General features: G+C 37.6%; 1 protein-coding gene across 2 annotated transcripts in view; it reads left to right on the forward strand.

The window, feature by feature from the left end:
- Nucleotides 1-372: 372 nt before the first annotated feature.
- TAF15 (TATA-box binding protein associated factor 15) overlaps nt 373-24,674 on the forward strand; it is a 31,983-nt gene continuing 7,681 nt past the window's right edge. Inside the window, exons 1-11 of one of the 2 annotated variants that reach the window (XM_075561419.1) lie at nt 373-473; nt 6,884-6,923; nt 8,320-8,371; nt 8,458-8,542; nt 8,626-8,728; nt 11,386-11,573; nt 12,427-12,547; nt 18,721-18,755; nt 19,349-19,381; nt 20,581-20,690; nt 23,975-24,104. In XM_075561419.1, coding sequence (XP_075417534.1) covers nt 467-473; nt 6,884-6,923; nt 8,320-8,371; nt 8,458-8,542; nt 8,626-8,728; nt 11,386-11,573; nt 12,427-12,547; nt 18,721-18,755; nt 19,349-19,381; nt 20,581-20,690; nt 23,975-24,104 — 904 coding nt within the window. In that variant the 5' untranslated portion in view covers nt 373-466. The remainder of the gene's footprint in view (nt 474-6,883; nt 6,924-8,319; nt 8,372-8,457; nt 8,543-8,625; nt 8,729-11,385; nt 11,574-12,426; nt 12,548-18,720; nt 18,756-19,348; nt 19,382-20,580; nt 20,691-23,974; nt 24,105-24,674) is intronic. The other variant, XM_075561420.1, reaches the window with a different exon arrangement.

Raw genomic sequence — 24,674 nt, forward strand, 5'->3', positions numbered from 1 at the left:
AGCACTGGGGGGGGGGGAGAAAGGTCTTTCCTAAGCACTGTCCCGCTTTTATAAGGTCCCTTCTTTGTCGCTTTCTAACTTCCAACTCGATCAAACTCAATGAAGTGAGGGCGAGGATGTGGCAAGGAAGGCAGCGCGAGGAGGCTCGGATTCCTCCCCCGCTCGAGTAGCCGCATTGGTACGCTCTCTTCTCAATTCCCTCTCAATAATGGTACGGCTCGCGGAGGGGCGAATCGAGAAGGGGTAGGAGTCCTCCGCGTTCGGAGGTGGATGCGAGCAGAGCCGTCCACCCCTGCTACCTCGGCGCGGTGGTACCGCCCACTGCCCTCCTATTGGCTGCCGAGGCCCCGCAGCCGGGCTCCGCCCGCCGCGCCGCCCTCAGTACCGCTCCGGCCGCCGCGCCGCCTGGCTCTCGTATTCCTTGTTCTCGGCGGGCTCCGTGAGCTTCGCGCCGCGGCCGTTAGTCATGTCGGGTAGGTGATTCCTCAGTGAGCAGCGGCAGCGGCGAGAGGGGGCCCGGTGGGGTGGAGTCTTTTTCCCGCCCTCCGGAGGGCCCCGAGGGAAAGCCCCCGGCCCTGAGGGAGGCTTGGGTGGGGGGGCGGCCGCCGCCGCCGCCGCCATGTTGGACCGGAGGGACGCGCGATCCCAACGCTCACGGTCTGCAGATCCCGGCGGGAGCGCTGCGGGCCCCTTCTCTTGGCCCTGCCCTGGGACCCGGAGCGGCTCTCGGGGGAGGGTTGTGTGAGTTGGGGGCGGAGGCCGACGACGCCATCGTGGGGGCGGGGGAGGGGGAGCCGTGATGAAAGCAAGCATCAGCGGGAGAGCTTCGGGGCGTCAGGTTCTCCGCTCCGCCTCCGGCCTTTCAGCGAGGCCTCGGGCCAGTCGTCTCATCGCCTCGTCCCTCTGTGTCCCCACGCGTGAAGTGGAGCGGGCCCTCCCCGACGCACCCATTCATCAGGTGGGGGCCTCGACGTTCTGGAAGCCCTCCCAGAGGACGTTGCTTTGTGCGAAATCGTACTTCTCGCTACTCGCTGGGCGCTAGCCGACTGGATTCGAGTTGTGGGCGGGGGGAGGTGTTTCCCATTCAGCTTCCTGTTCACATGCACGTCCTTGCCGCCAGTCCCGCTTCCATTCACGGAGCGTGAAAGCGAACCTTTTCTATTGTCGATAGGCCGCTGCAGGTGCACGGGGTCGTTCCCTTGCGACTTGCAGGCCGAGGGAAAGCAGGCTCGCTCTTCCCGGAGACGTGGAGATAGGCTGGGGCCACCCGCCGTGTAAGACAATGACTGCTTCTTCAGGACGCGCTGGTTGTTCAGATCCGGCTAAAACAAAAGTCCGGACCGGGCCTGCCTGGGTCCTAGCGGTCTTAGCCCAGCACACGGATCGAACACCGTCGATTGTGGGGCTGTATTACGCCACAGGCTGCCAGAAGCCAGGTACCTACCTGCGTGGAAGACACCATCGTGAGTTGAGATGCCACATTTCAGGTGGAAAACAGCAACACCCAGAAGCCTTACGGTTAGGGGGAGTATGTCGGTGTCTCCTGGCAGAATCACGTGTTTTTTTTTTTCATTTAAAGGGTGAACCTGTACGTTTTCTTTTTACAAAGTGCATTTAAAAACTAGCAATCCAGCCTAGAATAAGGATGGAAAGGTATGGTAAAACTGCAATCTGAGGAGTCGAAGTGAACAAGAATGATTGGAGAGAAGAATGATACACAAGATACATTCTTTAGAGGAATGTTAATGTAAGGAACCAGACTATTGCTCTCTTGGGAGCTCATCTATCTGGTGTAAGAAGCTATATCCCACTGCCGTCAAGTCTATTCTGACTCATTTCTGAGATCGGAAATCTTTATGAGGGTAAATAGCCGCGGATTTCTCCTGTGGAACAGCTAGTGGATTTGAACCCCTAGCCCTGTGGTTAGCAGTCCAGCACTTGCTTGACAGCACCACCAGGGCTCCTAAGAGACTATGTAGTTCCACTGAATTTACCTCCGATTAATCCTTGCCTCTATGAGGATTAATTTTCCTTACCCCAATAATAGTAGTACAACACCTTTTATTACCAAAACTAAACCAAACTCACTGCCATCAGAGTTAATTTGCCTCAGCTTCCCTGTAGGACCAAGTAGAATTGGCCCTGTGGATTTTCAAGACTAAATCTTTACCAAGTCCTGGGAGAAAGGAATAGAAAGCCTCTCTCCCACGAGTAGCTGATGGCTTTGATTGGCTGACCCTGTGGTTACAGCCCAGCATATAACCCACTACACTGCCAGAGTTGCGCACTTTTAAAAAATTTGTACATACTTTGGAATGAAAACCATGGTACACCTCATAGAAGTAACATTATCAGGAGAATGTTAAACGAACCATGCTTCATGAAGAAATTCACCAAGTGTCAGTGGTGAATTTAATAACTGGTTATTAAACACTTTGACCCTATTTTGATTTTTAATATAATGATTGGAATCCACCAGCTGCTCCATGGGAGAAAGATGAGGCAGTTAGTTTGCTTCTGTACAGGCTACAGCCTTAGAAGCTCAGTAGAGCAGTTCTACACCTAGAGTCACTGAGTTAGAATCAACTAGATGGCGGTGGATTTGATTGGTTTTATCCTGTGAGTTGGTTTACCCATTAGTATCTTGGTCTTTAAATTACCACACCAGATAGTAGTCATCTTGTAATTTGAGCTTAAAAAAAAATTGCAGTAGACTTTCATGTGTAAAAACTACTAATTTTTGTTTTCAAATTAACATTTTATTAAAGCTAGAATCTTTTACATTCTGCGCTTAGTCTGGTTCTACTATGCATTTGTAATATGTGTAAAAATGTTATTTTTGCATGTACAGTGCTTTGTTTGGTGAATGTTTAATTAAATTAATAAATTTAACAGTAAACTAATACCATTTACAAGCTTAGTAAAAGTTCTTTAAACATTCCATACTACATTTATAAATTTAATCTGTCAAACTGACTCACATTTCCAAAACCCAACAGGTAGAGTTATTGTAAGACTAAGTAATCATACATAAATCAAAATTGTAAATATAGTAAATCAGACTTTTAGACAGTCAAATATTGTTTATCCAGGTGAATTAGCAAACACCTTTCAAATTAAAATCACAAGTCTAATATCAGTTATAACAAAACTCACCAATCAAGATGCTTTTCATTCAAAGATGGCAGGCAATGGTAACTGGATAAATCTATCACAAACACCTAAAAATGGCAAGAAATTACAGCAAGGAAAGGAATGCCTCAGGTGACAAAAATAAAGTAGGCAGCATGCTTAGTTAGGGGATGTAGAGACTCGTGTAGGGCCAGGAGATAAGGATGCCCTGAGACCATTACAACTTGGTAATGGAAACAAATCCTTATGTAAAACCTGGGTGTTCGAAGTTACTGTACCTTCAGTCAAAAAATGCACTAGAAAAAACAAAAACCCCAGTACTTATGTCACCATGAGAAGTAACAAGAAACTCTCAAAAGAAAAAAGTTGTAGTAGAAAGAAAATGTTTTGGAAGTGATGATGGCAACATGTACAAATGTGCTTGATAGAATTGATGTACAGATTGTTATAAGAGCTGTAAGAGCCCCCAATAAAATGATGTATTAAAATAAAGTTTTTCCTGAACCTATACTTATCAAATTGAGTATGAATTTAGGTTACTTACGCCGTCCAGCAAACATTAAAGCTAAGAAATTAATCTAAAATTTGGTCTGGGCTGGTACTACTCTTGGGTTCCTGGAAGAAATGAATGAAAAACTTTTTCTGAGGAAGTTCTTACAACCTTGGACACAAGAATATCATTAAAAAAATAAACTCAAGACAAAAGATGAATTCATGGTAAGGCTTTCTACACCTGTAAGGAGTTAGTCTCTGAAACCCACAGGAGCAGTTTTAACCTGTCCTATAGGACTGCTGTAGGTATCGACTCGAAGTGAATGAGTTAGGAATCAATTTACCAAGATGAAAATGACAAAGAGAATTGGAACCCCCAGTAGATAATTCTAAAGAGAATATTATGTGCTTAAAAAATGAAAATGCCTGAGAAAAGGAATCAACCTTAAGACTTAGGATTTTGTTTTAAAAAATTACTCTCTGGATTTGAAAAAGAACCAATAATAACTTATAAAATTGGAAAAAGTGGGTAAGTTGATTTAACAGCAGATAGACAGCAGAAGCAAGTGAAGCAGAAGATAATGTGATCTAATTTTCCAGAGTCAATTCAGAAAGATTAAGACAATTGGGGAATATTGGAAAGTCTGTCACTTAATGAGTTCCAGAAGGACAAATTGGTGAAATCAGTAGTCAAAAGAGGTAGGTGAGAATTTTCTAGAGTTATTGAATTAGGAATCATTTTAATCAAGCGTGAATCACAACAAATAGTTTATGAGATGCTGCGAAACTAGAGTAATATACCAATAACATGTTAAAGGGAAAGGGATGAACAGATGTCTCATAATTATAAGTAGCCAGATAACAAATGATCCTTAGTATTTAGAGAGTAAATATTGATGTGGAATTATATATCTAAACACTACATATGTGGTGCAAAAAAGACTACGACTTGGGCCTTACTGAAAGGACCACTAAGGGGAATATAAAATCAATATAGAGGAGGGAAATAATGAGGTACTGCATAGAACAATGAAGATAAAAGTGAAATCTAGAGGTTAAAAAAGGTGGAACCAAATTAATAGGGAAGGACATGATCGGAAGGTTAAAAGTAGCTCTGAACTTCGTTGATGCTTTTTAAAAGTGGAGTATTTATGACAAGCAAAAATGGAATGTATAACTTTAAAAGTTGGAAAAGGGAGTAAAATTCCAACAGAAAGTAGGAAAAGGATTGGAAGCAGGAAAAACATTGTAAGTGAAAAGTCCTTTAGAAGGAGATGGAAATAGAAGTAAAAGTGAGCACTGAAATCAGGTTTTCACATGGGGGATATCTAACGTCGACAAAAACTTAACAATAAGATGGAGAAAGATAACCAGGAATGCCGACCAAGAGGGGGATTATTAAGTTAATGTTACCAGTCACAGTTGGGTTTAGACTGTCTTTCTAAGCACTTAGGTGACATTTTTAAGAGTACAGTGAAACCAATTAGAGATGGAACTCTTACCGGACTACCTTTTACAAGCCTCGAAAGTGTTTCACCTTTGACAATTTTAAAGTTGGCAAGCTGAAGGAGCCAAATTCTCAATTCTGGAGGACTGGTTTAGGTAGTGGTCGTGCACTGTCAGTTGGTTCCAACTGAACTACTCCATAGTGTAGTCTAGGCTGAAAAATCTGTGGAAACATGGCCAGTCTTTTCTCCCATGATACTGCCTAGATGAGTTCGAACCTGGGGCCTTTTGGTTAGCAGAAGAGCCCTTAGACACTGTGCTGCTAGAGCTCTGAGTTACGAACCCTTGCTTGTACCTATGTCAGATTTGATTCTAGGTTAGCTTTACCTAAGCTGAAGGCATCCGGATGCGCCTGGTTGGGCATAATGAATGAATTTGAACCCACCAGCTGCCCCGCAGAGATTTAGAATCTTGGAAACCCTCAGGGTTGGTTTGTTTTTTGAAAAGGGGGAATTTTGCAGAGATTGTGTAGATCGCTGCCGATGGGAAAGCTGGTATCTGCCCCTACTTTTAGGTTCACCTCTGCTATCTTAAGTTTTATCCTTCGGCAGTCCCTCCCAAGTGCTTTATGTTTCTAAGTTGGTGAATATAATTTAAAAAAATTTGATGGATGCAACTAATCTATGGTCTAAACTCAGCATCTGTTCCAAATTATGTTACAATTCTGTTGTGATTTTACTGAACATGGCAGTATATACACAGCTCTCTTCTTTTTGGGTCACTTTTATGCCTTCCTCATAGGAATAGTACTTTGTCTCAGTTTTATCTAAAAATTAAGAACTTGTCTTAAATACTCAGTCTGAATGGAGAATTTTTTTATTATACCCCTGGCAATGTTCTTGTTGCCTTAACTGAATAAAAAAAGTCACTGATTTAATTGATCTTAGTGGGCTTTCAGAACTGTCAACAGCATTTTGTTTCAGATTGGATGAGGTGGCTGGGTCTAATGGTCAGCTTGAGGCTCAGAAGGCATTCATTGTGTATAACTGCAGGAGTACGTCGTATGAAAGTACTCATCCTCATGAATAAACATTCATTTACATAAGTCTGAAAAAATAGAACATTACTAAAAATTGATAGGACTAGCATTTTGAAATTTTGCAAATCATTGTTTACATTAGTTCTTTTATTTTTATGCATATAGCAATCACTTTATATCTTCATTGATAGGTTTCATTGCACAAATGAACTGTACAAGTTGGCATTGCTGACTTTCTACGCATGTCCCTGAAAACTTGGTAAAACTAAACAACTCAGCTGCTTTCACCAATTCTTTGTAAATCTCTGGCATCCTGTCAATCAAAGCAGTCCATTGTAGAGGAATTGGTTGGGCTGGGTCTGGAAGCATGCAAGGAAATGCAATTCTGGAATTTGTCTTGTTATACTTTCATTCTCCTGTTCTGGGTAGTTTGGTTTTTTTGGGGGGTAGACTTTAACTTTAGGGCTACACTTTGGATAGTCAACTTAATTTTTACATATAAAGATTATACACCTTGAGCTTTGTAATTTTCTTAAAAAGAGGGATTTCACTAATTGTTTTCACAGTTCATTAAGTTCTTATGATTCTTGGCACATTTGTATTCTTAAGCTTAACTACTGTAAGTAGCATAAACCAGATTTCTCTGTAGTTTTCAATTCTTGGCGTTTCTCTAAATTTTGTGATGTGTTCTTGCGTTTCATGTAGAAGAGGTAAAAGATAGCCTTTGGGAAGTCTAATTTTAAATAAATTAAAATTTCTTTTTATGTGTTTTAGATTCTGGAAGTTACGGTCAGTCTGGGGGTGAGCAGCAAAGGTAATGTACAAACATTTTAATACCATTAATAGGTAGAGCTGAAAGAAAGTGAATTTAGTTCCTCTTTCCTCTTTAGACTTAGTGTCTGGATGCCTTATGAGAGTATTTCTTAACGGAGAAAGCAGCTGGTCCATATAAATGTGCTGAAATTTTTTTTCTTTCTTTGAAAACTGCATCAATAAATACAGGTGCTCCCTAGGCATTAAAAAATCTTGTAAGTAATATAAAGCTTGTTTTCTTTAAGAGACTCCTTAGAAGAAATAAAATTATAAGAGCAATTTAGGTAGTTCAGCTATTAACAAATACTTTTAAAAAGTTTCATATTTTCGTGGGATATAATAAGGTGCTAACGTGCTTTAGAATGGGTTTTTTTTTAGAGCAGGTTTTTTTAAAGCACTATACATTGAAATAATGTCTTTAGGAAAATTTCACCATATTCACAGTAAAAATTGTGCTTCTTGCTTACCAGAAATTTAATCTTTATCTAATGGATATGTTTTGTAACTCTGGGAAGTATTCAGAATATAGCACCTTAAATAACCTCTGTTTTAAGATTTTTAAGTTTAATGAAAACAAAATTGATTTCACTGTTTTTATTCTCATATACTAGTGCTAACCATAGTAGACTTCTATCAGATGTGTTCATTGAAATTGTTTAAAGTTAATTCTTATAATGTCCGATGACTAAAATTATAAATTTTATTTTACTTTTTGCAAATAAATGGCTTATTTTTATTTGGGTTTTAGACCATCATGGTATATATCCAGAAAGTTTGTTTCTGATTTAAAACATGCTTGGTATATATAAAAAAATCAAATCTTAGGAAGGTGCATTTATTAATTCAGTTAGTAAATACTTGTAATTGAACTATGTGCCAGGGTCTGCTGCAACACTGGGAATACAATATAATTCCATTCTGTTAAAAGTTGGTATATACCTATGATTGCTGAGGCATTAAACTGGACTTTTAAAATCACAATGCTTTTTATAGGAAATTAAAGACAGATGTAACTAAGGGTAAATGATATAAGTAATTTGTCAAAATAGGATGCTAAATTGATTAAAGTCTTAACTTGAAAAGCCACTTTTTCTGCTTTAGATATTGTCTTATGAGCTCGGGCGTGTTGTAAGCACAATTCTCTTGGGATTTTTCTAGTTCAAGTGTTTTATTTTTAGGGAGTTGCTAATGGAAAACTTTAGATATTTGGCATTCAAGGGGTGTGAAAGTGACTTATTTCTGTAGTAGTCATCTTTCAATTTGTTCTTTGAGACAGATTGATAATATTTTAGAAAAGGTTATATATGAGTAGAAAGTTGCAAATGAAGATAGAATTCTTAATTGATATTCTCAAATTATTACATACTTCTTTAAAGTATGGCATGTATCTTTTACAGTTACTCTTCCTATGGAAATCAAGGCAACCAAGGCTATGGACAAACATCACAAGTAGGTGGAAATGGAAATTAACCATCATTAGTAGTTATTTTTATCTTAAGTAGGTGATGAAATTTGAGTATTTACCTAAATTTCAGAGTTATTCTGGCTATGGGCAAACGACTGATTCCTCATATGGACAGAACTATGGCGGCTACTCCAGTTATGGACAAAGCCAATCAGGTTGGACTGGTTTGTTAAATTTGCTATTTTGGAGATTTAAAAATCAGAACCCTCACTAAATGATGTACCCATCCAATCTTCAGGTTACTCACAGTCCTACGGTGGTTATGAGAATCAAAAGCAGAGCTCTTATGGCCAGCACTCTTATAATAACCAGGGACAGCAAAACTCGGAATCATCAGGAGGGTAAGGAAACAGTCCAAAGTGTGGACATTGTGTTGGACAGTGGAAATAACACTTTAGGTATTAAACAGTTTTCACCAGCAAACTTCCTTTAGTTTTTTGAATAAGTTTTGATAGTATACAGATTTTACAATTTTATATGTGGGGAATCTGCAGATTGACACAATATTGTAATTTGATTCTTATAATTTGTGTCTTACAAAATTGTTTAGCTGTAAATGCACACACATGACGTTAAATGTTAGATTTGCACATGTTCTTTTCTGGACATGTTCTGTCCGATTAAATTAAAATTTATAAGATGAAACAGTGTTTACCCTTTTCTTTTTAATAGGTTTATTGGCATATGATTCATATATTATACAATTCAGTAGTTCAGTCTCATCAAGAATAGTTGTACAGTCATCACCTTAATCAGCTTTCGAACATTTTCCGCAATCTTGTACTCATTATTAGCGCCCCATTTCTTTCCAACCTCCCTTGCCATAACCCTGAGAAACCATTGATCCAGTTATTGTCTCTATGGATCTACCTATTCTGGATTTCATAGTGTACACTTTTTTATTTCAACTTTTATTTTTGAACTATTTGGGTATTTTTTTAGGGACAAAACCCCAAAATATCAAAATATCTTCCTTCGTATATGTCAGATCCCTTAAAATGTGTTTCAGTAATACAGCTGGGTGAATGTTTACAAGGTTCATAAATTCTATAATACCCCCAGATTTCAAAAGCCTACACTTAGTTATTTTAAAAAATCATTTTTTGGGGGGCTCATACAACTGTTACCACGATCCATCCATCAATTGAATCAAGCATGTTTGTGCATACGTTGCCCTCATTCTTTTCTAGACATTTACTTTCTATTGAGCCGTTGGTATCAGCTCCCCCCTCTTGTGCCCCCCTGTACTTAATTTTGATAAGATCAACTGAACTTGTTTTTTAATCAACTGAACTTTTAAACTGCCTTTTACCTTCTATGAAATACTTTAGTGTTTCTTAACCTAATTAATCCTCAGATACCACTTTGAGATAGTTTTAGTAATTTATCTTCATTTTATGAAGTAAAGAAAGGTTCACTTTATTTTATTGTGCTTATTTTTGTGGTTTAGGTGAAAGTTTAAAGAGCAAATTCGTTTTCCACTCAGCATTTCCTGCACATTTTTATTTTGTGACATTGTAGTGTCCTCAATGGAACAGCGCTCCTAACCACGTCTACCTTGAGTTCCCCATTTCCATTTGTCCTTCCTGCCTTTTCCTAAAAAAGGGTCACTTTCGCTTTAAAGAGAATTGTTTTGGTCAGTAGGTTTCTGAAAACATGACATATAAATGCCCAGAGATTGGGCTTTGACAGCCATTTTAAAGTGAAATATGCCAAATATACCACTGTTATGTGCCCAAGGACAGATGGACATTTGTCGTTACTGATCATTGTTAGATTGTTTTGATGCAGAATAAAAATGTGGATAAAAACAAAATTAAATGAGGAAGTCAATTTAATGAGGAAGTCAATTCCATAGTCCTCTAATTTTTGAGTTCTTAGAAATGAGACTTAATAAACAGATCATTTAAGCAACTAAAAACAACAAAAAAGATTAAATTATGTGTGCAAATGGCAACTTTTATTTTTTACCGATTAGGAATCCTTTTTAGTTCCTCTTAAATATTTTAAGTAAGCATATAAGAACTCATCCAGTCAAATTGCCATTCAACAGTCCATCCTTGGGAGCAGGTAATTAATTTAGTCATGTTGCTCAGAATATGCATAGGCTTTTTGAACTTCAAGAAATAATAAAGCAATCTCATTACCTTATCAGCTCCTTTTTTTAAGACTTAAAAGCATAATGGGATCCCAAAGCAAATTCCTTCCTCTTATTAAATTTAAATATAAATGTAAACCATTTTCCAAAATGTATTGTTTGAAGATGTATCAGAGATGTACTTTGTACGATGTAAGATAGATTTCTTCTGTGGGTCTAAAGAAAATATTTAAAAGGAAAATGGCAAAAATATCTTGAGGTGACATTAAAAAGTAGCATATATGAAGGAGCTTCAATACATTTGTGGAAAAATCAGGTTATCTTTTAATTCTCTTTTTCACGAACATCTGACCTGCTTTATGTAGAGCTTTTCAATGTGAGTGTTAGGAGGACTCAAGCAGCCTTGGTGACACTAGATAAAGCAGTGGACTGCTAACCCCAGGTTGGTGGTTCCAAACCATGAGCTCATGAGTTTTGCATTTCAGTTAAGATCTACAGCCTTGGAAACCACGTGGATCATTTCTAGTCTGCTCTGTAGGGTCACTATGAATCCAAATAGACTAGATAGCACTTTCTGCTAAGACTCAGTACTCATTATGTCTTGTTTCTTACAGAATCAGACTCATTATTGTACTAGCATTTTAAACTTCCTCTACTTAAAAGTGCATAATTTTTCACATAATGTGGCACCTCTTCAAAAATAGTGAAATTGTCATTTGATAGACATTATTGGCAAAAAGGAGACTTTGTTAAAAGAGCTATATCATTTTCATGAGGAGATAGTAATTATTAATATGACTGAAGTTTATGTGGTCAGACCTCTTAAATCACTTTCAATGGACTAGCTTTGCTAAACAAATTCCTCCTACAAAATCTCTCAAGTTCTTGATTTCTGTTTAGCCAAGGTGGAAGAGCGCCTTCATATGACCAATCAGACTATGGTCAACAAGATTCATATGATCAACAGTCAGGTTATGATCAACATCAAGGCTCATATGACGAACAGTCAAATTATGATCATGATTCCTATAATCAAAATCAGCAGTCCTATCATTCACAAAGGGAAAATTACAGCCACCACACACAAGGTAAAATATACTTTTTTTACATCCCCCCCTTCATAGAACTGTTATATTTTCTATTAAAATGTTCACACAAGAATTTTATTTTAAAAATTTATAAAAATTTCAGGTGGCATTGAACCTTTTTCCCTCTTTTATGGCCATTAAAATTAGCTTTTGATAGATTTTTATTTCTGGCTTTTATAGAGGCTCCTAAGTGATCTGTAACATTTTGATGGCTGACTGTGTGAACTAAATGTCTCCATGAGTTCATGCATTGGACAGTGCAGCGGCTACCAGACCCTTCGATTGACAGTGGTGTCTTAGGTTTGGGGTGATAATGATCTTTATTATATTAGCCTTATTTAACCTCACCTAACAAGGGAAAGTCATTCTTCCCTTTTGTTTTTTCATTGTACAATTATCTGTACTTAAAAGGCAAGAATTTTGTTTTGTTCTTTTTGTACCTTCTGCGCCTAGCATATGACTTAGTACATAGTAAATGCTCAGTAGATACTTAATGAATAATTGATGATACATTCAACAGCTATCTCCTTGAATTTTGAAAATTCAGTTACCCTTACCAATTTTGGCTTACATTTAAATGCTTGGAGATAAAAGAAACTAAGACCTTAATGCTTAAAATTTACTAAAAGAATACTTTAATTCAGATTGTTCCAAATTATTTTGCTACCTGGCTTTAGCAGAGTGGAATATGACACAGGTAGTTTTATGAAACTTGCATTTGAGTTTTGTGCACATGTGGCATTTCTTAAAGAATGCATTGTGTGACTTAAAGAGCCATTTAAGCTTGTTCCGTGAAGCTTTTGTCAGACATGGCAATGGTTGTTTACTAATGCATGTGTTTTCATTTTTGTAGATGACCGTCGTGATATGAGTAGGTATGGAGAAGATAATAGAGGATATGGCGGGTCACAGGGAGGAGGTAGAGGGCGTGGGGGATATGACAAGGATGGAAGAGGTCCTATGACAGGATCAAGGTAAGCATTTACGTGTAAATACCTACATTTCTTCTCTCCTGTTTTTACTTTGTTAACTTAGTTGGTTTGATCCCAGCATCTGATTTAGTTAAAGAGACTTTTAAAAAGGAGATTGATTATATTATAGACAAGAGAATAAAGATTCAAAATATATTGTCAGTCTTAAGATGGCACATAAATTACCTTAGAACAGGCTATGTCAGTAGTTAATCGGTGTGGTGTGTCTTAAACACCAGTAGAACAAAGTCTCATACTATAATTGGGGTTAAACCACTTGACTGTGTCTTTTTGGCCAAAGTTAGAATCTAAACTCCTTTAAATGATGATTTTGGGAAATCCAAGCTTTTTGTATGTAAAAAATAACAGGTAAGTGAATTCCCAACTGAAAGAGAGGCTGTCCCGAATTTTGAATCCCCTTGGGAAAGCAAAGTGTGGTAGGCAATAGCAGAGTATAAAGGTAGGATTGGGATTTTAAAGATTAAATGTAAGAAAACGATTTTGTCCCCCTTCTTAAGTTAATATAGTATAATATCACCTACTGTTGTGTATTTTGTCTAAACTGTTGGAAGGAAAAAAGGCCTTCGATTCAGCTTTTTTCCCCTTTCCATTGTTATGATAAGTATTTAGAGTATGTATTTTGAAATGGATTTTAAAATTATTTATCAAATATATCTGTAAACCTAGCACTTTGGCTGTAAAGAGAAAAATGAAAAAGTAATTGGCATTCAGTGTCCTAAGATGAGGTTTGCAGGTTGTAAATTTGTGTGTAAAATACGCAGGCCTAAGGATACTTATGTATCTTGGGAATAGAAATTGTGAGTGTCTCGTTAACTGATATCTGTGCCAACCAGTTCATCTTTTGCTCCTAGACACTGAATGTGTGTCACTTGGGTGATCTGAGAAATAAAGCCAACTAGATACAGCACTGTTGTTTCTTAAGCGAGCCAGTAATTTGATTTCGCCAACTTGCATTTTTGTTGAGCGTAAAGTGTTTAGGGCATAGTGATACTGTGTGTATAGACTAAAGTCTAAACCTACTTAATATAATATATTTTGTAACACATGGACAGAAGTCTTTTGATTCATAACTAAAGTTAATAAGGTAAAAAAATAAGAGCCTTTTTGTTATCAAAGCACAGTTTCCTATCACATGGATATGAATGAAATGAGCAATGTAAAATACCATGGCGCTTAACTCTATGTCCTTCCTGTCACTTCACCTGAAGCCCCTAACTAGGTAACTCGTCCATAAGTTTTCCCGTTAGTGAGTTTTACATAATTATTTATAACTTTGGAATGGTATATGTTTTATAGTTTGTTATGAATTTCATTTTTTAAACAAGAAAGTTGTATCCAAATAGATTATCTATTAAACTATGTCTTTGCCTTCTGTTAATGGTGGGATCCCAGTTCTTGGAGAGGGTGGAAAAGGGTAGAGAAAACTTTAAAAATAAATTTTATCTACTCTTAAGAGTTGGGGAGCTGACAAGGCCCTTCTGGGCTGACCTCTGTCTTGATTTTAACCGTATTAGACGAGCCCTTCAGAAGCCACTGTTTTGATTGAACCATGCGCTTTGGATTGCATTGTTAAACCTAAGATTCGTATACACTCGTGTATAAGTCAAGTTTTTCCAGCACATTTTTTAATGCCTGGCTAATGTTCAGGTCAGCTAATACTCGAGTATATACAGTAATTGAAAAAATGATCTGGAGTTAGCTGGTCTTTGTGCAACAATTTTGGCACCTGCTGAGCCAAAAGCTCATTGAGACTAGGTTTGTGTAAAATTAAAAATGCCGAGCCTTGTGAGATCCCAACTTCAGTCAGTAGCTGTTGGAACAGTGGTGATTCTGTGGTCTTCTTCCACTTGGCTTCTGGACGTTAGTCATGTGTCCTAAATTCTAGAGGTTGATGGTGTTTCCTCTCGGCTCATCTTGGAAATTTTCCCAACCTCCCTTAAAATGTTTGATCTGTCTAAAAACTGTGTGTGGGTCAGCAGTTCCATAAACTTGTTGCAAAAATTCTATGAATTGGGAAGATGTCCATTTGAGTTTTGTTAAAAATTTGATAATAGCGGACAAGAAAAAAATTGATAATAGGTCTGATCTCAATATCGTTTCCTTGACACAAAAAGTATAATACGGTGAGACTCGAGTATATTAGTGAACATGTCTGTAGCTCTCTAGTGACCACAGGGGCATGTTTTGTTTTGAATAAACTGGTACACATATGAACTAGAACTCCGATAACAATACTTTTTAATTTATATAATGTAAATCACATGTATTATAACATTTTCTAATAGCCACAATTGAAATAAATTTTAAACAGGTAAAGCTAATTGTAATCTCCTATTGAACTTTATCCAGCTAGGATATTTAGATTTATAGTCAATATAAAAAATGAGATATTAAACATTCTTTTTTTTTAATTAAAAAATTTTTAAAACACTGTTATTTTGTTTCCTTTTAAACTAATACCTAGAATTTGGTTTCTGTTTCAAATTTACAGTACATCTTAATTTTGACGAGCCGCATATCAAATGTTCATTAGGGATATATGGCTAGTGGGCAGTTCTAGAACGATAGAATCTTGGCTGCCTAAAACGTTGGTAAATGTTGACTAGAACAGCATTGTGCCACATATACATGCTATGAGGGCAAAGAAAACATAAGTACACCTACCGTTGGAGATGGCATTTGAATCCAGTGCGTCATTTACCTTTGGATTAATGTTGGTCTTTTCCTCACATTCCAATTATATCTAGATTTACTAGTATGAAAATTCAACCCTGGCACATATAAAAAAATTAATCTCATAATTTTTAGATTAGTTTTTTTTTGTCTAGATAAGTTTTCTAGGAATAAAGATTCTAGGATTATCCTCTTATTTCTTGAGGGCAGTTCTAATTCTTGCAGATATTTTAAAATTTAGATGTTAAAAAATTAATGTTTGTACTAGAAATTCTGAAACACAGAATCTGTTGCTTTTCAATATGTAATTCTATAACAAAGAATTCATGAGTCTACCATAGGGTAGACTGATCTCAGTCAGTGGTTTTGATCTTGGAGAACTTATCTTCCTGCTTGAATCAGACACATAACTGATTTTTTATGCAGGAGCACTTAGCCATAAAGTTGAGTATGCCTGTATTTTGTCTCTTAAAATTTTTACTGTTCATCATAAAATGTCTTTATATCAGGACTCTTTTCTGTTTACACATTTGCTTTTTATGGGAATGAAAAATTTGTTAGTAGCCACATCGTGACTCAGAGATGTTTTATTTTTTATTACCTTTGTGTCTGAATCTGCTAATGTACTCAGTATTTGGAAAAAGAACTAACTTTGCAGGGGTTGGAAGAAAGATTCTATAACTATAGCCTTTGAAGAACTGTTGGGTTTTTAATAAAAAATGATGTGGAATATTTGAACTTTAAATAAAGCTTCACATAGAATTACAGATTATCTACACTACTGATTCACAAAATTGTAGTGTGTATTAATTACTTGGGGAGTGTTAAAATACAGCTTTTGATCCAAGGGTTTGGATCTTTCTGGGAAGTTCCCTGGGTGATGTCCACACTGTTGTTCCTTTTGAATAGATTGCCAAAGATGTAGATGTTTAAGAAGGAAACTGAAGCCCAGGGTGAATTACCCTGTTTCCCCCAAAATAAGACTTTTATATTAATTTTTGCTCCCTAAAACGCGCTAGGTCTTATTTCCAGGGGATGTCTTATTTTTCCATGAAGAAAAATATGGTACACATTTATTGTTGAACAAAATAAGAGGAAATTTATTACCTGTATACGGTACGGGAGTAGTTGTCATCACAAACCAGCATAACCAGTCAAACTGAATCCTACAGTATCAAGAATTTCTTGTTAGCACCATTAGTTCCATGTACAACAATGTATGGTGCATTTACTCGCACTTCCTGTCTGCTCTGGCTGCTCTGTGGCCAAAGGAAATTTTAGGAACTAGCTTAACATAAATTATATTTTAAAAATTTTCCCTTCCTTTGGCCAGGTAAACAACTTGATATTCCATTAAAATGGCAACAAAGCCATCTATTCTTACACTTTTGAAAATAGTGACCTCAGTTTCCTATTTAAAAAGTCTCTTCTGAGGACCATAACTTCCTGACATAAGAATATGGCTTAAGATTTTTACTAGTTCTTTCCTTTTTCTCCTTGTTTTTTGAGCTCTAATGATCATGTTTGAAGAAGTGTGAGGTGTTTTAGTGTCTATTAATGAGATTTTCAGCAGTTTGAACTCAAGAAGCCTGTATTTCTTAAGGAGTTAAACATGTCATGTAGTTCAGGGAGGATTTGACTACTCATTCAGGAGTGCTCCAGCAGGAGGCCCTGGTGGTGTAGTGGTTCACAGTAGGCTGCGATCCACAAGGTCAGCCGTTTGAAACTACCAGCCGCTCAGGAGAAAAGACAGGATTAAATACTCCTGTAAAGAGTTGCAGCCTCAGAAACTCACAGGGACAGGTAGGTCTTCCCTGTTCTGTAGGGTTGAGTCAGCGTTGAGTTTGAGTTTTGGGGTAGTCTTACAAAAGGGAGCTTAGAGACTTAATAAGAAAGCTGTATGTAAACAAAGCTATAATATATAGATGTGTTTTACATTGTCTAGGCAACCATGGAAGAGCCTTATTCTCTTGCCTTTTACAACTTAGAAAGCCAGTTAGAATGTATGCTTAAGGTGATTGCAAGGGGAAAAAACTTTGGCATCACAGTAGTAGAATAACTTTATAAAGAGAAAATGCTTTTTTACAGAAGAATGATTTTTTTTCTCCTCTCAGATTAGTTCAGAAGAGCTGCCTAGAATATAGTGTGATAATAAAAGTAGAGATTTTTGTTTCTTTGGTTGTAGAACATTAGTAGTAGCAGATTAGATCTTTGTTCCCTTGTCACATCTTGGTTGGAATCTTGGAGAAATACCTACGTCAATCAGAAGAAACACGTTTTTAATTGATGACTACTTAAAGAGAAACCTTAGCTTTTTGCTTAAAGTTATGTGTATGAGCACTATTGACTATCTGGCAGTGAATGATTTGGCAAATCAAGTCATTGTCTTGTGGGGAATGGTAATATTATAGTATGTTGCATTTTCTATTCATCTCTTTACACTTCAGTTGTTCTGATGTGAGATGTATTTTATAGTGGATATGGAGTAGGGTGAGAATAAGGAAGACCAAAGAAGCATTGATGCATTTGAATTAAGGTGTTTGCAAAGAATATTGACTAATGCGTTGACTACCAGAAGAAAGAACATCTCTGTTGGAAGAAATCCGACTAGAAAGCTCGCTTGAATCGAGGGTGCTGAGACTTCATCGTGCATACTTTAGCCACGCTATCCGGCGGACTGGTCCTGGAGAAGAGCATCGTGTGTGGTACAGGAGGGCGGGCCGGCAACCAGAGGAGGGCCCTCAACAGCATGCATTGCCACCATGGCTGCAGCAGTGGCTCCAGCAGAGCCCCGATGTGAAGACGACGCGGGACCCGGCGGGGCTTAGTTTGTTGTACATGGGTCACTGAGATTCGGGAGTGACCTGACAGCATCTCACAACATGTAGGGGGGAATTTATAATTGTACCCTCTTTCAGTCCTCATTTTCTCAGATTGCTGAAAGATTTGAAAATTTAGGAATGTTTTCATTCAGGCTTTTGTATGTATATGTACCTCACTTTTCCCCTTCATCTCATAAAACCCACTCTTTGATACCACAGTAGAACGTAATACTCAAATTTTTACCTCTCCCATTCTGTTATCAGAATCTTTATATTATTCTTATCTCTTACCTTTAAAAAATACTTAACAAATATCTTGTTGGAAACAATATTTGCTCTGGTTTAACTTAAATCCAGTTTAATATTAGGGTTTGCGTAGTAGCCCTTTGACTTGGGGTTGGGAATATTTTAAAATAGGAGTATATTAGCTATGTGATGTAGTGAGCTTAAAAAAGGTACCCATGCAGGTATAGATCCTGGGTAATACTCCTAAATGGAAACAACATTTTGAAGTCTATGCAATGGAACTTAACTGGAAAGTTAGAGGTGCTACTGTTTCCCTAGGCTCTCTACTTGTGACAGTTAAGTGTAGATTGAGCCCAGGGCTCAGCACATTAGAGACTTAAGGAAGAAATCATTTCTTCAATTTTTCCTCTGCAGTGGTGGTGACCGCGGTGGCTTCAAAAATTTTGGTGGTAAGTGCTGAGTATCCCAAAATGTTTCAGTGGAAATGCTATCTAAATCTAAGAGCCACCAATATCCCGCAGACGCAGTCTAAGCCCTTTCTTACTCTGTTGAGGCTGGTGTGTGTTGTGTGCTTTTAAAAATTAAATATATATACATATTTATCAAAGCAAACATTAAAAAGGCAAAGTCAGTCTCTTAAAACAGTCCAATGGGTTTCTGAAACCGTGAATTTGCATGAGAGTCTGTGGTGACCAATGAGACCTTCACTGGATTTTGACAAAATGTTTTTGTGTAAAGGTGGTTGACATGGTGTTCGTAATTAGTAGGGTTTTCCAAACAGCCTTCACAACCAGAACTTAAAGTGTTACTAGCATAATGCCAGAGTGGCGGGTGCTGTCTGGGACAAGTTTAAAGAAATGTTGAAATTCATCTTATTTCTTAAGCTTTTATTAAAGAGTATATACTTTTTGTAAATCTGTGATGATTGACCTTCAAGGATTTTGGAAGTATTAACTTTTCATGCTTTGGTTATTACTATTTTTTTAATGCTTTCAAATGAGCGCCCTTAAATAGCTTATTTTCCCCTTTCTTTTCCCCCTAGGTCACAGGGATTATGGTCCCAGACCAGATGCTGGTAAGGCTTATAGAAGTTTTATGATTTTGCACTTGAGAGGATGTTAGTTATGGTTGCATTTTTTGGAAGGGAAAAGTGTGTGTTTGGTGGAATCAGTACAGGAGGAATTAATTTGACAGTGGCCCCAGAACCTAGGGAACGTCATTTTACAGACAACAATCAAAATTCAGGGGGATCCATGGGATGGTTTGCTGGGGATAACTGCTCTTTGTGTTTTCCCATTCCACCTTTTCCTTTTTGAAGAAATGCTTGATTTTTTTGGCTGCTAATTAGCATTAATCATTTAATTGCAACACATCAGATTTAATGAGAGAATTTTTATTGTTAGGAAATTAGAAGTAGAAAAGTTGTGTCAAGCAAGTGTTCCGCTGGTGGGTAGTCTCTTAGTGGGTCAGAGAAGCCAGAGTTCATACCTCAGAGAATGTGCTTCTTCTCAGCACAGGTCACTGATTTCATGTAGCTTTTTACTTTTAAGTGAAACCAGGGCCTTACATTTACTCAAGGAGCCTTTTGAAAGTTAATATGATTTAGAAGTTAAAAATCTATGAGCCCCAAAATTTTAATATATATTGAAATCAGAACTTTTGTTTTTATTAAGATGCCAAAGTATTCTATATGGATGGCAATTTCTGAATTATCCCTTGATGGACTGAATTTTTATACATCTTTATTACTTTGTTGTACTAATCCAAAAGTGTGCGTGTAAGGTAAGGTGTGTGTACAAGGTGCTCCTACCCTCTGGTATATACAAAGCTTATTTCAATGAACGAGAAACCAGCAATTTTGCTTGAAAGTCCAAATGATCAGACTTGGGAATTTTCCCTAGAGAGCCTTGAAAGTCCTGATGAGCCACAGAGAAAATAATACTAATGTTATACTAACTCTTCATCTCTTCATGAGCCTTAGGTCTTGTGTCTGATCTGAAGAGTGAGATGTACAAGCTCTCTTTCATTGGTTTGTGTATTTCACACAGTGGTGGACTGGATCCACTTTACCCAAAGTTTAGCTGTTAAGAACTGATTTACTACCAAATAACTGTTGACTACTTTGCATGTCTTGTTAAGGCTCTGATATTAGTCTTTATATTCCTTATGGTTATGGGAACAGTTGAGTGTCTAAATCATTGTTCTTGAGTACCGAACAGGATGTAGTAAAGCCAAGGAATATGTAAAATTAACCCTAACTTGTTTTCCTTTTAGATTCAGAATCTGATAATTCAGATAACAACACAATCTTTGTGCAAGGACTTGGGGAGGGTGTATCTACTGATCAAGTGGGGGAGTTCTTTAAGCAAATAGGAATTATCAAGGTAAGAGTGGCTTTTGTTGAAAAGCTCATAATTATTGTCATATTCTTGTTAAAATACATAGATTACATAATAAACCTATACTGTATATAATATGGAAGACTTGTCTCTTAAAATTGTTTAATGTACATGCTTACCCATGTCAATAGACCGTGTTAATTTGCTAACAAATTTCCCCCTTGCTTTTGTTTACTTGCCTATAGCCTTACTCTTTAGCTTTCTATCCGAGATCCTAAATATAGTCTTTTCCCATCTGCTAGAATTGTGCAAAAGCAAATGAAGTTATAAGCATATTTTGTGCCAAACCATATGTATAAACTCAGATTGTTACTACAAACCTTTTTTAGTGGGGTGGGGGGGATATTTAAAAATTACACTATGCTATACATTAGCATAATACATGTTTTATTTCCTAATTTTTTGGGGTGGTTACTTATGCAAATGGAAGAAATGATGAAATAAAAGAGCTGAGTAGAAAATTTCAGTGCGCAGCTTGAGAAAACAAGTTTTATATTGAAATTACAAAGACCTAGTGTTAGAAAGAAAAGAGAAATAATATGCTCAGCCACTCAGCATATCTCAGAGTGAAAGAGCAGACAAAATTCAGGCCTTGGTTGTAATACTAAAGGATTCTATGGGTTAAATATTGAATGATGCAGGAAGTTTTAAAAGATAATGGAAGGAAAAAAAGAAAGAAAAAAACCCACAAAAAAAAAGACAATGGAAGAAATAGATTAAGGCCGTTGTAGCAAAGTAACTGACCTTCAACCATGTCAAGTAGCATACCATGAAGCACTGACGGTATTGAAGGAAGGTGCCCAAGCTGCACTGATGACACTTGTCCAAAACAAAAAAAACACACTCAAAGTGTGACAGCATCTAATGAAGCGCTCTTCAATGCCAAGAAGTTCAGAGCACACCTACCTGGTCAACTGACTGGAAAGATCCCCATTTGTCTCTTCCAAAGATAATATGACAAGTTATCAAAAATACCATCACAAGCAAGTAAAGTTTTGCTTATGACCATTCAACAATGGTTGCAGCAGTACCCTGACTCCTTGAGGTCTGCCAGTCATTTCGGCCAGATTCAGAAGAGGCTGTGGATGGGACAAGGGAATATTGTTGGTGTCAAATGGATCTGGGTGAAAGCAGAACGATAGACAATGTTTACTTGTGTTTTATTCACTGTGCAAAAGCATTTGATTGTAGATCAGAACTATGGAGAACATTAAGATAATCGCAGTGTAGAATACTTAATTGTGCACATGCAGAATGTGTACCTGGAACAAGAAGCAGTGCATAGTGCAGGGAATAGTGCATAGTTTAAAAACCAGGAAATGACTGCCCATTCACCATAGTCATTCAGTCTATGCAGAGCAAATACTCTTAAGAAACCGGGGTATATGAGGAGCACGGCATCAAGATGGGAGGAAGGCGTATCCACAACCTGTATTGTGCAGTTGACCCACCCTTGGCTTGCTGCAAGTGATAACAGTATTGAAGCACTTGCTGATGACGATCAAGGACTACAGCCTTTAATAGGAATTGTAAGTCAATGTAAAGAAAACGATTCTTCACAACTGGACCAATAGATAATACTGTACTAAATGGAGAAAAGATTGACGTTGTAAAGGCTTTCATTTTACTGGATCAACTATCAGTTCTTATGGGAACAGCCGTCAAGAAGTCAAACAAGGTGCTGTATTGGGCCAGTATGTTGTACAAGATCTCGTTAAAGTATTGAGTAGTAATGATATCACTTTGAAGACTACGGTACACCTGACTTAAACCGTGGTATTTTTCTGTTTGGGGTAGCAATATTTTTTTGTTCACCATCAAATGTGTCCCTTCACCCCCACAGTTTTATTGATATATAATTCACATATGCACATCAATTTTGACTTCATAAACTGATTTGGGGAGTTTGCCGTCTCTTTGTGTATTTTGGAAACCTACAATTAATTCAATCACATCAAGAGCTGTACAAGCATCACCACGGTCAATTTAAAAGAGTGTCTCTATCCTTATGCTCATTATTAGCCCTCAACTTTCCCTGCCATATCCCCAAGGAGCCATGAATCCAGATTATGTAGCATGAGTTTCATATACAGAAAAACATTTTAATAATAACAAAGTAAAACTGATAAAAACCGAAATCAAAAGGAAAGTTTGAAAATACTAAAAACCAGAACAAATTTAAATGGATCATAAGGGAGATCATGTAATAAAGGTGCTAACTGCATCTGCAGCAGCCACTTTCCATCGCTAAACCATGATATCTTCAATAGCTTCGTGTGCATGAAGGGAATAAGGAAGACGAAGACCACAGAAGAATCAGTCCATTCATTTGAATTGTGGAGTGTAGGTGAAGAATGTTCAAATTACCGGGAAGTGCTAGGAGAACAAACAGATGTGTCTCGGTAGAAGTATAGTCTGAATCCCTCTGCGAAGCAAGGAGATCGAGACTGTCCTAACAGACCTGGAATTGGACATGTTAATCAGGAGAGACCAGTCCCTGGAAAAGGACAGCAAGGTTGGGTGAAGTAGAAAGTCAGTGAAAAAGAGAAAGACTGTCAAGGACAAGGACATGGGTTGACAGAGTGGCTGCAACAATAGGCTCAGACATAATGGTGATTGTGAGGTTGGCACAGGACTGGGCAGTGCTTTGTTCTGTTGTACTCAGTTGCTCTCTATTGGAACCAGTTTGATGGCACCGCACAATAAAACTGTTGTACACAGTCTCTGATAGGTATACGTTTTCAGCTCTTCATTAGAAAGCATCAGAGCAGGATTAGTAGATTGTAGGAGTTGTCAGATCAGATTGCAATTTTCCTTGTTTTGGTGTCTGTGCTATTTATTATTTTTCTTTCTTGAGTTATAATGTCTGAAAATATCAATTACATAAGAAATAATATAAAAGTTCACATAGGTCTTTTAGTAAAAATTCTCCCTCTACTCCCATCCCAGCCAAATTCCAGTGTCTCTAGTGGTTACTTGTTGGTTTGCTTATTAGTCAAAATCCTTCCGGACCTTCGATGTCGTTTACAGGATAGATGGTTATTTAAAAAAATCATTTTGTGTATGTGTTTGAATGATACACAGTTAAGATAGTCACTGTATTATTTTTATAGCTGGGGTTTTCAGATAGCTTGGGGAATTTTCCTCGTCAACCCCTATAGATTATTTTTATATTAGGGGCATAATATTTTTAATTACAAGTTACCTAAATGGTATATAATCATACACCTGTACAGTGCTGTCTGACACCAACTTGTTTTTTTCCTCAGACAAACAAGAAGACTGGAAAACCTATGATAAATCTTTACACAGACAAGGACACAGGGAAGCCAAAAGGGGAGGCCACAGTGTCATTTGATGACCCTCCTTCAGCGAAGGCAGCCATTGACTGGTTTGACGGTACGCCTTACCATCTAGTCTGCAAGATACGAGTCAGTTAATACGTTCTCGAGGGCTGCGGTCAGAGTGTGTTCTGGACTCTAGGGGGTTGGTTCTCCAAGTTGCTTTGCAGTACTTCTGCTATGTGTACAGGCCCAAGTTTTTCTCTTCTTTATTTTTTCTATTTGGTTTGTCTTTTTAGGCCTAAGTTTTTCTGTACCATTAGAAATTATTTTAACTCTACCCTAGAATACTCCCCAATATCATATCTGTTGCATGAGGTTCTTAGCATAGGTGTAGAGGGTTGGCATGTTTAATTCTAGTCTTTTTTTTTCCCCCCATTTTTCAATGCCTGTTTTATTTTTGGCTCTTGGGGTAATGTCATCTTTTCAATATGAAAAAAAGCAGCAAGTTCAACACAAATAGAAATCTAAAGTGGCGAATCGGGCTTGGGGGAGAACACAAAGGATAGAAATTTTAAAAGGCAGTAAGAGCAAACGAAGACAGATGTTTCCTGGTTCTGTTCCCAACTCCCCTCGGCAATGGAGGACTCAAACCTGCAGGTGGCAGCACACACCTGGGCAATGGAAG

This window comes from Tenrec ecaudatus, chromosome 10, assembly GCF_050624435.1.
Source record: "Tenrec ecaudatus isolate mTenEca1 chromosome 10, mTenEca1.hap1, whole genome shotgun sequence".
NCBI lineage: Eukaryota > Metazoa > Chordata > Mammalia > Afrosoricida > Tenrecidae > Tenrec > Tenrec ecaudatus.